Source organism: Azolla caroliniana, unplaced genomic scaffold, assembly GCF_043228905.1.
Source record: "Azolla caroliniana isolate FFs.n. ecotype wild unplaced genomic scaffold, voAzoCaro1.0.p SCAF_11, whole genome shotgun sequence".
Lineage (NCBI taxonomy): Eukaryota > Viridiplantae > Streptophyta > Polypodiopsida > Salviniales > Salviniaceae > Azolla > Azolla caroliniana.
This window is the reverse complement of record NW_028230446.1, coordinates 16,640,707-16,656,422: the sequence shown is the minus strand read 5'-3', so window position 1 is coordinate 16,656,422 and position 15,716 is coordinate 16,640,707. Positions and strand designations below refer to the sequence as shown.

Genomic DNA, 15,716 nt, shown 5'->3' with positions numbered 1-15,716 from the left:
ACCAAGGTAACCTAAATGGAGACAAACATTATCTCAATCCAATATAACTAAATATACATGATCAAATACATATTGATGTGCAACCCTATCATCAAAGGAAAATACAATGCATAACTTTAGTGTTATGATCAACTAGAGCTTCAAGAACATGGCTAAGAGATCAAATTATGCTTGAGCAATTGATTGTTTCCATGACGAGTGAGTAACTCCAACCATATCCACAAATTTAGTCATGTAACATTACAAGAATTGTATTGGTGGTAATAACAAACAATAATGGGCAACCCTAATGTCAAGGAAAATACAGTCTATGACTTTAGTTATATGATCAACTAGAGCTTCAAGAACATGAAAGGAAGATCAATCTATCCTTGAGCAATCAATTGTTTCCATGATGAGTTCAGTAACTCCAACCATATCCACATATTCAACCAAGTTATGTAACAATGCAATAATGTATTAGTGGCGATGGCAAACAATAATGGGTGCCCTCTAATGTACTAATTGTTCCAAGTGGTATTGCTTTGCTGACCCCACCATTTAGCGTGTAACTTGCAGTACACCTAACCCGATCTAACAGTGAGATGTGGCATGTGCCATAAAAGGCATTTTTAAGAAAATGAACGATTTACAAACTTGGCTATATCATTACGTCTGTTGTTTCTATTGGCTTGGCATAATCGACACCTGTTTGCACATTCAACATATTGCAAATAAATGCACACCACATAGGGTAGACAAATGGAGGTAGCATACTAGTGTTGTAAATTCAAGAAGAAGAAGAAGAAGAAGAATAAGATCATCATCATCATCATTAAGGAAACTTGGAAGAATACCCTTATAGTTTCAGGAATTTACAAGAATACCCCTAGTGAGGAAACCATTGGTCCATATTTCTTCATTATGTGAGTTGTGTGAAGGAAGAAGAGAACAGAGGAGGATGGATGGATTGATTCATTCAGTCATTCACATGTGTCGATGATGATACTGCTACACCTTTGCCCCCAGCTCCGTCGTGCAGTTTCTCCTCATCAGCTTTCATGGGCATCCTCAACATTTACAGTCTTTCTGCACTCCAAGGCCTCCTCTTTAGACCGGCTCAGGAGACCTTCCCCTTCTCCTCTGGCTCTCCTCTCCTCACTTGAAGATCATAGCAATGGTATCGATACTGTTGTTATCGAGAAGAAAAGCAAAGGGCAGAAAAAGAGAGAAGCCCTACGAGGTGTCGATTGGGCCCTTGAGTTCTCCAATTTCTCTGATTCGCAGCTACGTCGAGCAATCAGGTAAAGTACAAAGAACCACTCTTTTGTATGTATTAACCATATGAGAGCGACATTACATGCCATTTCAGTGGTTAATTTTACGTGGGTATCTTTAGCCAACTTTAGTCGTTTTCTAGACTTGTGCATCTTAGTCTGGAATATATAATAGACACAAAAGTCTCAGGGTAGGTTTTTGTATGGGATTTTCCTTTGGAAAGACAAAGAAAGAGACAGATATTAATGTCTCTGAAATCCATCATTTAACAAGTGCAAAAATGTGGGCTATAATTTGTTATCTTTGTACCAAGTGGAATCGTAGAGCTTTTCCACATTCTTTCATTATCTAATTTAATAATATCATTTTGCAATGCTGTATTCTTTTCAACCTTGGTTGTGTTCGAGTGTCTCTCTAGTTATGTGCCGGGGGCCTTGGTTGCCCTAGTTTCCACCCTGAAGAAAGAGTAGTTACAAGTGGAACTTTTTATGTGCATATTTTCTTTCAACAGCACCAAGGGCTGCATATCCATGGGAAAGTCAAGCATATGGTGTCTTAGAAGGGTGAACTGAAACCTTGCAAAAGTTCCTCCGAGGTATGTATAGGATTGTGTGAATGCAATCTTCTCCTCTGCCAATAAGAATTCTGGTTCCAATCTTGTTACCATGCTTGATTGCTCTTAAAGACTGCCATTTGGGCATTCATTTCTCTTTCCATATGCTCAACTATGAATCTACGATAGAACCATATGGTTTGACCAAGTTGAAGCCAATCATGATTGTTTGATTGTTGCCAAGCATCATGGGATCTCCACTCTCGAAGATTTGTACAATGCTGTGTTCCATACAGTTTGTAGTGAAACCCTCACATGTAGCTCTATTAATGATGAGTGCAAAAAGTGAGATTATGATGTTATGAGCATAGACAAAAGGCTGACAGTTTTTTATCCATCCTAATCTTATACCTTTCCAAATTATAACCAATCAATTGTTTTTCTTACATTATGTACAATAAAAAAGTTTGATTATCATGGTATGAGCCATATAGATGAGTGTGCTACCCAAGAAGTCGTGAAGTGCTTTCACATATTCATGCCAAGTCTTATGTGAGTTAGGTTGCCTCTCAGTAAACATTTTCCATGCTCTTTTTTACCGCTTTAACGTGGGAACAACCTATAAACCTCTGCTTCAAATTTAGACAAGTACGATTTCTTCTTTTCACTCCCAGGGCAATGGAAGGTTGCTCTTGCTTGTCTATGTGTGCGAATTCCTAGAGACACTTACTGTTGCAAGTGTCTCATTGTATCTCAACATTTATCATCAAACTAACTATTTTATGCTGCTCTACCACATGTGGGTTTAACTTACTTCAGGGAGGTGAAATGGATCCAAATTAGGTCTGCCATCATATACTGTATAAGTATACACACCAACTATATATTAATAATCTGACTTAGACCATAGGGACAAACATTATTATATACTACGAATGATGCATGCGCACTCTCCAAGGCAAGAAAGTGTTCGCCATATTCTGTCACTTCTCCCATCTCCGTAGCTTTTTGGTTTAGAATAACTTCTGCAATTTCTACATATATGGCCTCACTTGCATCAGGCTAATTGTAGAAATTGGTAATGTCTACTAATGATTTGGTAAATTTCTAGGAGAGGCACACCTCCATACACCCTAATGTTAATTAAACTGAATATATGCATAGCTCTTCTGTTCTAGGAAACATTGGTTCTCAGCCTTTTCACATGAGCCATACAATATCTTCTTGCTGAAGTTTGGAAGCTATTGGGGAGCAAGTAAAAAAGCAAAATAGTTGTTGGATAATGGTATGAAAAAAAAGAACACCTAATAATGCCATAAAAGAAGAACAAAAATAACACCATCCTGGTGATGGCAAGCATCTAACAAATTTAACGGAAAATCAATTTAACTTGGTTAATGCATTAACTTGGCATATTAGATTTAACACCAGAAGCAACTCAAATAACAAATTTCCTTGACATCATCTCGGCTAGTCTCAAAGGAGGACTTTTTGGTTGTGTGGTCTCTATTTACTCGAGAAGGTCCATCTTTTTTACCTTCTGCTATCTATGTTCATGGTTCACAGCTTTTGATTTTGTGACTGGCTATTCCAAAGTATAAACATTAGACATGTTTTTTGGGCATTGGTGATTTATGTCATTCAAACCTTGCATAATTGTGCAATAAAGGCCATAGGACAAAGTGATGAAAATTCAATGTCCAAGTAGAAAATGCATTCTTTCTTTAGCAAAGAATTAAACTTGAATATGGGTGTCCATGGTACCATAAAAACAAGATTCGTCTAGAAAAACTCTGGAAGATGATATGCAGCTACTTAATCTTATTCAAATGTTGATATTCTCTATTTGAATGATCACTGATGTAGGTGGGGTGATCTGCAGGAAGAAGTTTTTGATGCGGTGAAACTAGTAAAGGTGTGCTGTTTTAATCTCATGTATGCACAAAACAAATGACATGCTTACATAAATGATATATTAAATGAGATTCATTTCAGATTCATGCTATCTCCACGTCCACTATTTATTTGGCCCTGCTATGATGTGTACTATCTTTGGCATAACTGATCTTTTGTTTTAATGTGTAGAGAATTGGGCGAGATGGTAAACATGCTAGGAGGCGGCAACTTAATCTTATCGGTAATATCATTATTTTGAGGTTCCATGTTATGTTCTACTTGCAGGTTTATTTCAAGTAATTTGATGTGGCTTGCTGTTCTCTTATGCTGTGCTTCAGGTGGAATGCTTCGTGATGTTGACCCTGAACTGATGGCATCAATTATTAAGGCTATTAAGAATGGAAATGTTGAGGGTGCTTTCAATAAAGCCAATGTTCCTGCAGATTCTCCTGCTGAAGAATTTGAATCTGATGATGTCTCCAGTGAAGAGGAAGATAGTGGTCGGGTAAGACTAATTGGATAACAGTGTTCACCATGGAAACTTCTTAGCCTGCATTCCAAAATAATGCCCAACACTTTCTCAATCTGTGCACTTATATTGGATATTTTAAGAACATTGAGACATAATTCTAGAATTTCACGTTCTATGAGAGACATGTGTTGGAAAATTGGTTCATTCGAAATAAATCCTCAGCCTTCTTATTTATGAGATGCTATTAGGGCACCGCAAAAGATTGGCATGATTACGAGGCCAAAAGGTGAACAAAAAAGAGATTTCATGGCAAAGATATTTAGGACACACAGGAATGAGCCTTCTGAAGTATGGTAAGGAGCTAGAGAAGTCTAGGCTTACACTATGAACTTTCAAATATCTATGTCGAGGACAATACAAAACATCCAGGATATTTCTTGGAGCTGTATCCAACTATTAGCTAATCATGCAATAGCCATTTTGACAAGAATGAAAATGACTTGAAGGGCAAAAGGAGATGTGTGCAGTAACAGTATTAGATAAATATGGTTTTTGAAGGAAAGAAGATTGAGGAAGAACCTATAGAAGAAATAGAAGGCAAGAATATTGATTGATACTTCATGTGCCAGGCTCTAATGCATATAACTTTCTGTTTGTGGGTTGAGTGAAGCTATTGCTTATGAAAACGATGTTATGTGTGCTTAAAGCTTTGTTGTTCTAGAGAACTTGAGCTATCAACCACATGAACCACAATGCATCTTAGCTTCTCCTACATGACAACTTTAGGTAAAATGGGGGAGAATGTTAGGAGCATATACTTAACATCAATTAATGGAGTGAATTATGTCAGAGATAGGCCCATTGGCGTGTATACACTGTCCTGTCTGATTGTCTGTTTATCCATTGTCTGGATGACTAGGGTTTGGATAACCAAGTTTTGATATGAGCGGGATAATTGCCTATGAGTGCCTCTTGCCATTTTATATCCAAAGCTCTCAAGTTTTGTAGCATCTATGATATTTAGCCATTTCCCTCATCCATGATCTTATTTGTTGAGTACTTTCATTCCGAGCTTTCTCTATGGTTGTTTATCATATCGTACTTCTATCCTAGTTGGATGGCATTGTTAACCTGTCAGGAAGGGTTCTGGAACCTGCCACAAATGAGTTTAAGTCAACTACAGAGAGGATTTTCAAAGTGTAAAAAATTTCTGTTGCATGTCAATGCTTCTTAGACCACCAGTATAGGCCTATTTTGTATTATTTAAAGATACATAGGTGCAGTAAGGTAGATATGTTTGACTTTGGTATCTATGTTTGATGAATATTTTATACTGAACATTTCAAACCCTCCAGGATTCAGCCACTTCTCCCATAGAACGGTGGCTTGAAGGCCTACTTTCTGGAGATTCAGATGTGCTTAGCGAAGTGTATTCCATAAGATCTGCAAACTTTAATCGACAGGTATTTTAGTTTCCTAGTCACAATGTTTTTAATTGCATAGCTTTTTCTCAAGGCAGTTAATACTTTCCTGTAGGAAAGCACTTTATAGCTGATTGATTTTGAAGGATTTGAGGCATCATAACCTTTATAAAATGAGAATCAATGTTTATACTCTTGATGGCTTGTGAGTACATAGAGAAAAAGTAGACCTTTCAACGCAATACATTGATTTGATAGCTGCGTACCCATTATGAAGTAAGAGAAACACATTCATGAGATGGATGAGTGAACACTATCAAGTAAGACCTCTAGGATAATCATTGTATGATTACTCAAATCTTAGGTTGGCTTCACGGTTTTGCGATGATAACTGTGAGCAAATGGAAACCTTACAATGAAATGTGAAGCACCGACGAAATAGTTCAACATATAATCCATTTGTTTATCTTATGTATATTTGTTGGATTCCATCAGGCTTGGATTATTCATTTCATCTTTAAAAATGTTAAAAATCTCATGGCAGGAATTGCGGAGGTTAGTGAGAGAAGCTACAAAAAATGGATTTGGACAGCCACAAAAGGAAGATGAAGAGAATTCTGATAGCATTGACAAACCAAAAGAAAAGCTTAGAGATTACTTAGAATCTCTAGTTAGATTATCCAATGAGAATTAGTTGATTTTGATAGTCTCTTTTTTGGATTTGTAAAATTTTACATTTCCATCATTGATAAAAATTTTATTGGGAGTTTTCCGTTGCCAAAATTGTAATCCAAGTCTCAGTCCCTTAATTGAAGTTAACTTCCATAGCCCATTAATTGTTACTTGAAAGTATGTTTTAACCAAATCAATGCCTAATACTCATGTAGAATATGCTCAATGAAGCTCTAGATGGACGGCTTTTATCAAAGATATATGGGTAAAATTTTACATTTCCATCATTGATAAATTTTTTTTGGAAGTTTCCCATTGCCAAATTTGTAATCTAAGTCTCAATCCCTTAATGAAGTTAACTTCCATAGCCCATTAATCGTTACTTGTACACTCTTTTGAGAGCAATACATGTTTTTAGGAATATAGTTATTGTACGTCCATAATGGATCTATATGAAAATGTACAAGTAAATGTATTTAAGAGTTTCATAACAAAATGTTTGGAGCCAAGTTGAAGGTAAAGTTTATTCTAGATTCAATGAGGCAGCTAAACTTTCCTACAAGTCCTTATCTCTTTGTCCTTGGACTTCTATGTAACTTTTGCCATACATAAACTATATCTCTTCTTTTATTAAAGCCTCCATAGTTTTACCTTTGAAAAAGCATTGGTGGTAAGGATAGTCAAAATTGACGATCCCCCTTCCGCAAGGAAGAAAACCTTGGAATTAAGATGATGATAACTTATTAAAAATGTAAAACAATCCAAGGGTCACTCAAAAAATTGGTTTTTGGCGTTCCAAGTTTGAAGAGCAAGTCCTGGAACAAAGAGATGGTTAAAGAAACAAAAAAAACTCTTAAGTATGTAACTTTGGAAATCAACTTATAGCTAAAGAAATTTGTCCGACATTTATATTTCATGTTATCAACTTGTGTAATTACAAGACCCTAAATTGAAAGAGGTGGTAAAGTAAAGCAAAACAAATTGCCATATATGTTTGAACATTCATTTTATGTTAAAGAAATCCAAAAATCTAAATATTAAAGTTAAAAAACAATGGATGAAGCTAAGGTATAATATTGTATTTACCAATAGAGTCAATGGCACCATTGGAAGTTGGTGTTGATGTCAAAGGTCATACTAAGATTCTTTTAGAACAGTGGTGAGGGTGTTGGAAGATTTATGGGTTTGGCATTTGATGATGCGAATGCAAAACATTTGACAACATGGGGGAGACCTGACAAAATGTGTTAAGTGGCAGAGAATCCAATCAATACAAAAATATGTAGGACACAAAGCCAAGGTATGAACAATAAACATGTAGGAGCTAGAGCACACTAAATGTAAGAGATAGGGTGTGTGAATCGAGGCAAGAGCTTGCTCAAAAGTTTGTTGCTATAGTAATAATAACATTGATGTGAAAGGGAAGATTCTCCTTTATAGTTGTAGGGGGATAATAGTAGTGGACCAACAATGTTGGCGTTGAACCCAAGCCATTCTCTCCAAACTACACAATAAGGGGAAAAAAGCAACATAATAATACAAAACCCCTCTCTATATAAACAACTAAATCAAACGGACTAAACTTAGGTCTCCACAAACAAACTGTCTTCTACATTTCACATTCATTGTGCAATTGCTTCTCATATTATGGTAGGCCTTTGTCTCCTTCATATGTAGGTGTTAGATATGTGTATGAGATTTTGATCTTCCTAAATTTTTTCTTGTTTCCTTGTACAATTGTGTGTGTATATATATAAGGCCCTTCCTGGACAATTTGCTGATTGCCCAAGTTTTAAGCTTGTCATAGTTGGGGATGGAGGAACTGGTATATATTGTCATTTATATACATTAGCAATCATTAAAAGAAAAACAACTAACCTAAATAATCAGCTATATGCAATCTTCTTATATTAAATCCATAATTGATTGTGAATTTTATCATGATGCTAGGGAAAACAACCTTCGTGAAACGACACCTAACTGGGGAATTCGAAAAACGATATGAACGTAAGTGCTTATATATATTTGCTAAATGATTTATCTACAAGAAATTTTGGTTCTATTTCATGTTTATTTTATTTTTGCTTCCTTCTTTGGTTGATTTTATATTTAATAGCCACAATTGGAGTAGAGGTCCACCCGCTTGATTTTTATACAAATTGCGGACGCATACGATTTTATTGTTGGGATACTGCTGGACAAGAGAAATTTGGAGGACTTCGTGATGGCTATTAGTAAGATTCTATTGCAATCATGTGGTTGATGATATGTATGATCATATTTTTTAATCACTAAAGCATTTTTCCATTGATATGATGTTACCATGTGGTTTTTGTTTGTTGTTGGTAGCATACATGGTCACTCTGCCATAATCATGTTCGATGTCACTGCGAGACTTTCATACAAGAATGTCCCTACATGGCATAGGGATTTGTGTAGGTAATGAATGAATAAAATTTGAGTACTCTTCCTTTATGCATTTCATACTTGCAATTGACAAACTTTGTATGCTTCAATTTATAAAATAGTGTCTCCGAATCTATAAATTTGCATGTTTCTATCCAAAAACCTTTGGTGTTTTTTTAAATAATGTCAATCCATAAAATCTTAATAAGTTTCTATGCATAATAAGATTTCATATGTTTTTTATCTTAATAAGTTTCTATCACATTGATAAGTTTTCAATCTTATTTAGTTGCTATACATAATAAGATTTCATATGTTTTCGATTGTAATAAGCTTCATATGTGTGAGCCATCATCACTTCGCAGGGTTTGTGAGAATATTCCAATAGTCTTGTGTGGAAATAAAGTAGATGTGAAGAATAGGCAAGTCAAGGCTAAACAAGTCACATTTCATAGAAAGAAGAATCTTCAGTATTATGAGATATCAGCTAAGAGCAACTTCAATTTCGAGAAGCCGTTTTTGTATCTGGCACGGAAATTAGCCGGGTATGTATTCTTGTATTGGAAATTTCTTTTAGTTGGCAACATAGTAGCTAGGTTACATGTTCGATACCTTGTGAAAGAAACAAAAACGACATATGTCGAAAAGCTCTAATAATTCTACTTAAAATAATAGAATATTTAGATATGTTCGAATCTTAGCAAGGGGCTCATTCCCTAAATGTACATATTTCATGTATAGTCTTAGGGCATTTCTTAACACTAATGTAGTATCTTTTATGGAATAAATAAAGTTTCAACAATTCTTATCGAAAACAAGTGTATAATATTCCTCATGAAAAAGTGGTACTTTTTGCAATTCTTTTACTTAAAAAACACAATTATTTTCTCACGAAAAAGAATAGAAAACATGTTGGAAGGTTATTTTTTTTGTTTAATGATGCTTTATTCTTAGGGATCCTACTTTGCACTTTGTGGAGACACCTGCATTAGCACCCCCTGAGGTCGAGATTGATTTGGCTCTCCAAGCCGAGTAAGTACATGAGCAAATTTGAGCTTTTGCAATAACTTACAAATGAGCATCTAGATTTGTGGTTTTTGTGTGCATTCTCTTAGGTTGTGTACATTGTCGCTTACATTTTTAAAATACTTATCGTTGACATTATTAGTTTTTGGTAGCAATTATATGTGCCGGTAACTTATGTTTCTTTTTCACTCAGACATGAACATGAATTGAATCAAGCCATGAGACTACCTTTGCCAGATGGCGATGATGAAGATGAGAATGATGCCTTTTAAGTGATTCCTACAAACAAAACAAAGAAATCCTTGATGATTTTGAAAGATATTGTTTCTATGATTTTAATTCAAAATGAGCTCTTCCTTCGTGAAGCCCATTTACAACAAAAAGTATTAATTCTTATATCATTTATGTAAATCTTGAATGTTTGGAGTGATGGAAAGGAAATTGTAGTCATACATTGTTGGCTTCCTTAGACATAAGTGTAGACAATAGAGAGCAATACATACTTATAAAGTTATATGGTTACATGAAACACTTGGATACCTCAATGAAATCATCAATGAAAATTGATGGAAGTTGATGTGTTAGAATATTATGCATTTTGTAAAAAATGTACTCCATATATTTCATTATCCTTTATAAGAGTTCAAATGGAATACTATAGTTTGGAAAGTGTAATAGGCTATTGGTTTACAAAGAATCAAAGTCCTTTTCACCCTTTCCTCTTCATGAATACCTTCTTTGCTCATTCTTGGTTCTTTTTTGTCCATGCATGAGTTTATCTCCATGATTTTGCACATGTGACATGGTATAAGGCACCATGAGGTATTAATTCCCACATATTTTGATGTGACACATGTCTGAAAAGAATGTGTTGTGACATGAAGATTTCAATGTTAGGCATATACTCTATTTTCTCATTTGCTTTTCCTTGGTTCCTTAGATATTTGTGTAATTCACTATCAATTAATTTTAAGAGAGTTTATCTATTGAGAAGAAGGAAATTTCTTGACAGTTGACCAAGATACCTAAAAGTTTTCAAAAAGGCTAAGATATCCAAAAGTCTTTAAAAAAAGATCACAATGACCCTACAAGACATTAAAAACGTGATTATCCCTGGTATTACAAGACTCTATCAAGTTATGGTTATTTTGGTAGTTTGTAGGATACCTCGAAGTTTTCACAAAACAACCGAGGTACTAGACTAGCAAACCAATGTCTAATGGCTATTGTACATGATGTTGCTTGATACAAGCGCTAGTACAAGATGAAGCCCAACATATCACACTCCAAGATGTTCAGATGCATCATATACATGCAAGTTTTAAATGAAGTGTGATCCATAGAGAGGTGCAAGGTGGCACTCATTCATGGCCTACATTTTGCATTATTTGTTGCACAAATAGGGGGTTCCCACCCTAGTGAGAATAGGTTTAGGGCCCTATCAGCATCATACAAGTCATTTTGTGACCACTCCTTTAATATTAGACTAACGATACAATATACTAACACACATAACTACTAGTCATGTCTACTATAATGTTGATCGTGACATTCCCAAAGTGTGAGAGAAAGAGGGAGAGAGAGTTGTAGCTTAGATTAGAAGGAGAAGAAAACTCAAGATTCAAGAACTAAAAAGACACACAAGTGTCTGTTATAGTTCTTTTACAAAGAGATTCTCTCTCTGTCTCTGTCTTTTCTCTTTGTCTCTCTCTATTGTAATTAGCTTACCTTAGTGGTAAGTCGTTATACACTACTAGCACTACATCTTGGGTTCGAAACCCAATTTTCTCACCTCTCTATTACATACTCCATAGATATCTCTTATTTCCCTAGATGCCACTATGGAATGTAGGGGTTGAACTCTCTCTCTCTCTCTCTCTGCCTCTCTCTCATCAGTCCCTATGTAACGACTCTCTCTGCCGTTGCTGTCGTCGCCGTCGCCGTCACCGTCACCGTCGCCGTCAGCTCTCTCTCTCTCTCTCGCTTCCTCGTCTCTCTCTGCCGTTGTTGTCGCCGGTTAGTGTCGTCGCCGTCGCCGTCGCCCGTCGTCCGACGACTATTGTTGTCTGCGGACGTCGCCGTCTTCTACCGTCTGCAGCCGTCTTCTACAGTTTGCAATCGTCGTCTACCGTCGTTTGACGACTGCCGTTGTCGCCGTCGCTGTCACAGGGTGTTTCTTCTCCGTTCTCTCTTGATGTTGTGAAGTGCCATTTTCTTGACGAGTTCATGGGTGGGCTCTTTTGGTGTGCCCGTCGCGTGCTACAAAATGCCGATGTGATTGCGACATACACACAAACTCGGCTAAGTCTCGAACCCATTTATTTTACCTTTTTTTCCTATTGACACCACAATGACGTCTAGACGGACTAAGGAACATAAGGATATACAAGACGAGGCTATAAGTAAGGAGGACTTTTTAGATATGTTTAATCGTTTAACAAAAATAGAGATGGATATGAAAAAATGGGTGAAAGACACCGAAACCCACAAGAAAAAAGATAGAGAGGAAAAAGATGCCCTCAAGGCCGAAATAGAACAACTTAAAGTAGAAAACATCGACCTTAAAAAATAACTTAAGGACATCGAGGTATCTTGAGAAGACGGTGAAATATCCTCTATAGAGGATATAAAGGACGAAATTAAAAAAGTTAAAGAGGAAGTTAATAATAACATAGAGTTAGCTAAAACGGGTTGGGTAGATGTGGTTAAAAGAAACATTAAAAAAGAAATAAAAGATGAAAATATTGTTAATACCACCCTTGAAGAAGAGAAAATGCGTCAGGCCCGACGCTTAAATGTACGTGTCACTGGGCTCAAGGAAGGTGCATCCCCAAATGAGGACGCACAAACACTTGGGAAAATGTTAGGGTACACAGAGGCCCTACCTATCACCAAAGCATGGAGGGCCGGGCGTGACACAACTAGGAAGAGAGCCTTAGTCCTTCAATTTAAAGACTTAGACTCTAGAATCACTTTCTTTAAGAAGAGACCAATCCTTCGAGGAATGGATGGGGACCCCATCTATCTCGATGAAGACCTCACTAAGATGCAAATTGAGCATCGCAAGAGTTGTATGCCACGAGTTATGCAAGCTCGTAAAGAAGGCCATCGCGCCTTTTACCGAGACGGGCGAGTGATCATAAATGATCGCACTACTAATTGACGGCGTGTGGCCCATGTGACAGAAAATGCACTTAGGATGACCCTATGGAATTGTAATGGCGCACTCTAGGCACACCCCGTCCGCCTAGAGGAGATACTAAAGGTATCTGATATACTTTTCTTGGTAGAAACACATCAGAGCCCAAATAGAGGACTCCCACGGGTCGAAGGATTCCGTTGGGAGTCCGCTTTTAGACAAACCTCACGTCGACACACTACTAGGGGATCTGGAGGTGTCGCGATACTGTTTCGTAGAGAGCTACATAATAGGATAGAAATAATAAAGATAGACCCAGAAGCTCGTTTTATGTGGGTGAAAGTCTCCACAAGCAAAGACCATGCAGTATTTTTCACCATTTGTTACTTTCCCCCAAAAGGATCCCGTTATAATATTGGTGGCTTGACGAGATTAGTCGATGAAGGAATGCCACATGGGCTTTCTCCATACGAACCCCTATCGGATGACATAATCCGATATTCTTCCCAAGGAGAAGTATTTCTTGTAGGAGACTTCAATGCGAGAACCCAATCCCGAAAATGCACAGTATTTCAGATGAATAGAAACCTAGAAATGGTAAATGTTGATCCTTTAGACATAGGCACCACACGTAGATCAAAGGATCAAGGTGCGGACGCCACGAGCTTTGGCCATCATCTGCTCGAACTTGGCAGTCGGCACCGGATGGTCATATATAATGGTTTAGCTAAGTGGCCGGGCTCGGAAGAGCTCACATGTTTCCCACATGGAGGAGGGGAAAGCACAATTGACTATCTAATAGGGCGCCCTGAAGCTACCCACATGATTAACTCCTTCCGAGTGGCCCCATGCCCTATTGGCGTAGACCATAGTTTCTTATACTTCGAGCTAAAATGTGATATCTCTAAGGTCACCAAGTCTAGTCAACCATGCCATCACACCACAATACATTTCACACATGAGCTCTCTGACATATACTCTCAACATGTTCAGGCTCATCTCCCCTCCCTTGATCCCTCCCTACCGTTAGAAAGCCTTAGTACAAAACTCACACACATCCTTCACTCCGCAGCAGCTAGCAGTTTCCCATATACAAAACACTCAAATCAAGGTAGATCAGGATCAATGCCACAAAATAAATGGTATGACGAGGATTGTAGGGACTTACATAGACAACTTATAGTATCGCAACTCAATGGTAGTATTACCTCCATACAAGCTCGCAAAGAAATGCATAAGATGACACGTCGTAAGAGACGAGCGTGGGAGGCATCCCAATACTCGGAACTCTACCATATGCTCATGAGTAGCGATTGCGCCACGGCATGGAAGAGACTACGGGAGCCAAGACCACAAACACCCATCGAAGATCCCGAAACTTGGCACACATATACAGAGAAACTTTACCAAATCCCAAACCAACCACCCATTCCAATGCCTTCCACACCCCGGCCTACCATGGGGACACTTTTCACGACCTCTAGGGTCATGAAGGTCATAAAGAAATTACAACATAGGAAGTCCATGGACCACACAGGATTGCGAGCAGAACACATTATATATGCGAGAGAATGCCTAGCTCCCTTGCTAACTCTAATCTTCAATCGTGCCCTTGCGGAGGGTTTTCCACCACAGTGGACTATGAATACAGTGGCCCCCATACATAAAGGGGGGGACCCCATGGACCCAAATACATATAGGACCATTATGATAGGCCATACCCTTGCCAAGTTATATGGTGCAATAATGGAAGCAGAGCTTAGCGACTATATGGAGACCCTAAACCTTCGTGCACCTGAACAAGCTGGCTTTAGACGAGCCTTCTCCACTATTGATCATATCTTCACACTTAGATGCCTAATTGACCAAACTAAGGCTCGCAAGAAGAAATTATATTGTTGTTTTGTGGACTTCCGCAAAGCCTTTGACACAGTCCCTAGAGAGCGGTTATTTGATAGACTTAAAAGCTTGAGGATACCAGATGATATGGTATGGGCCATCTATGCACTATATGAACAAGTGTCCGGGTGTGTCCGATGCCCATGTGGCCTATCTAATCGTTTCACTAGCACTATTGGTGTAAAACAAGGTTGCCCCCCATTATCGACGCTTTTTGGGATCTACATTGATGAGATCACAGATTTTATTGCTCGTGAGGGAGGCACCGGAGTGGTCCTTGGGGATACGCAGGTTCGTATCTTGCTCTATGCGGATGACATAGTTTTGCTCTCTGAATCCGAACACGACTTATAGAGGCAGCTTAATGCCTTAGATGACTTTTGTGTACAACGAGGATTGGTAGTGAATCTAGGGAAAACGAAAGTCCTTATCTTCCACACATCAACCCAAGTTAGAGCTAAGTGTCACCTAACTATCTCCCATAGCCCAATCAAGGTGGTTGGATCATACGTCTATCTCGGAGTCACTTTTAGTGCCCGCTCATGTAAATTTTCGATGACACAGGCAGCGAAGGATAGACTCACGAGAGGACATGCATCCCTCTCACTCCTAGAGAGACAATGCCACCAAGCACACTTTCAAGAGCCACGGACTAAAGGGTGGCTCTTTGACTCATTAGTGACCCCCTCCCTCATGTATGCATCAGCGGTTTGGGCTCCAGGATTACCATCTTTCATGTGGACGCAATTAGAGAGACCATTGGTGATGATGCTATCACGCCAACTCCGAAGCAAATCGACTGTACCACATGACATTATTAGGGCCGAGTTCACGTTACCCCCAGTGTTAGTAGAGGCACTTTTTCAACTTGTAGTCTTCATTGATAGGATACATAGCCAACCACATGATAGAATATCTCATCAAGCCTTTAAGGCCTCTCGATCATTGTATGAGTCCGGCTATACTAGCTCATGG

At 38.1% G+C, this 15,716-nt stretch overlaps 2 protein-coding genes and 1 long non-coding RNA gene across 3 annotated transcripts; all 3 read left to right on the top strand.

Moving 5' to 3' along the window:
* Positions 1–927: 927 nt before the first annotated feature.
* LOC147858096 (kinesin-like protein) lies at positions 928–6,429 on the top strand. Its single transcript, XM_087326997.1, has 6 exons — positions 928–1,283; positions 3,677–3,725; positions 3,896–3,947; positions 4,045–4,211; positions 5,534–5,641; positions 6,144–6,429. Exons 1-6 carry the CDS (start codon positions 979–981, stop codon positions 6,291–6,293), a joined length of 831 nt encoding a protein of 276 aa, XP_087183123.1. The 5' UTR covers positions 928–978; the 3' UTR covers positions 6,294–6,429.
* Positions 4,218–4,760, top strand: LOC147858097 (uncharacterized). The gene is made up of 2 exons (XR_015530449.1): positions 4,218–4,623; positions 4,654–4,760. It is a non-coding gene; the product is annotated as an uncharacterized LOC147858097 (long non-coding RNA).
* A 1,386-nt stretch (positions 6,430–7,815) lies between the features above and the next one.
* LOC147858095 (GTP-binding nuclear protein Ran1B-like) lies at positions 7,816–10,290 on the top strand. The gene is made up of 8 exons (XM_087326998.1): positions 7,816–7,921; positions 8,030–8,096; positions 8,222–8,278; positions 8,388–8,505; positions 8,621–8,710; positions 9,043–9,222; positions 9,632–9,709; positions 9,897–10,290. Exons 1-8 carry the CDS (start codon positions 7,919–7,921, stop codon positions 9,973–9,975), a joined length of 672 nt encoding a protein of 223 aa, XP_087183124.1. The 5' UTR covers positions 7,816–7,918; the 3' UTR covers positions 9,976–10,290.
* Positions 10,291–15,716: the final 5,426 nt, after the last annotated feature.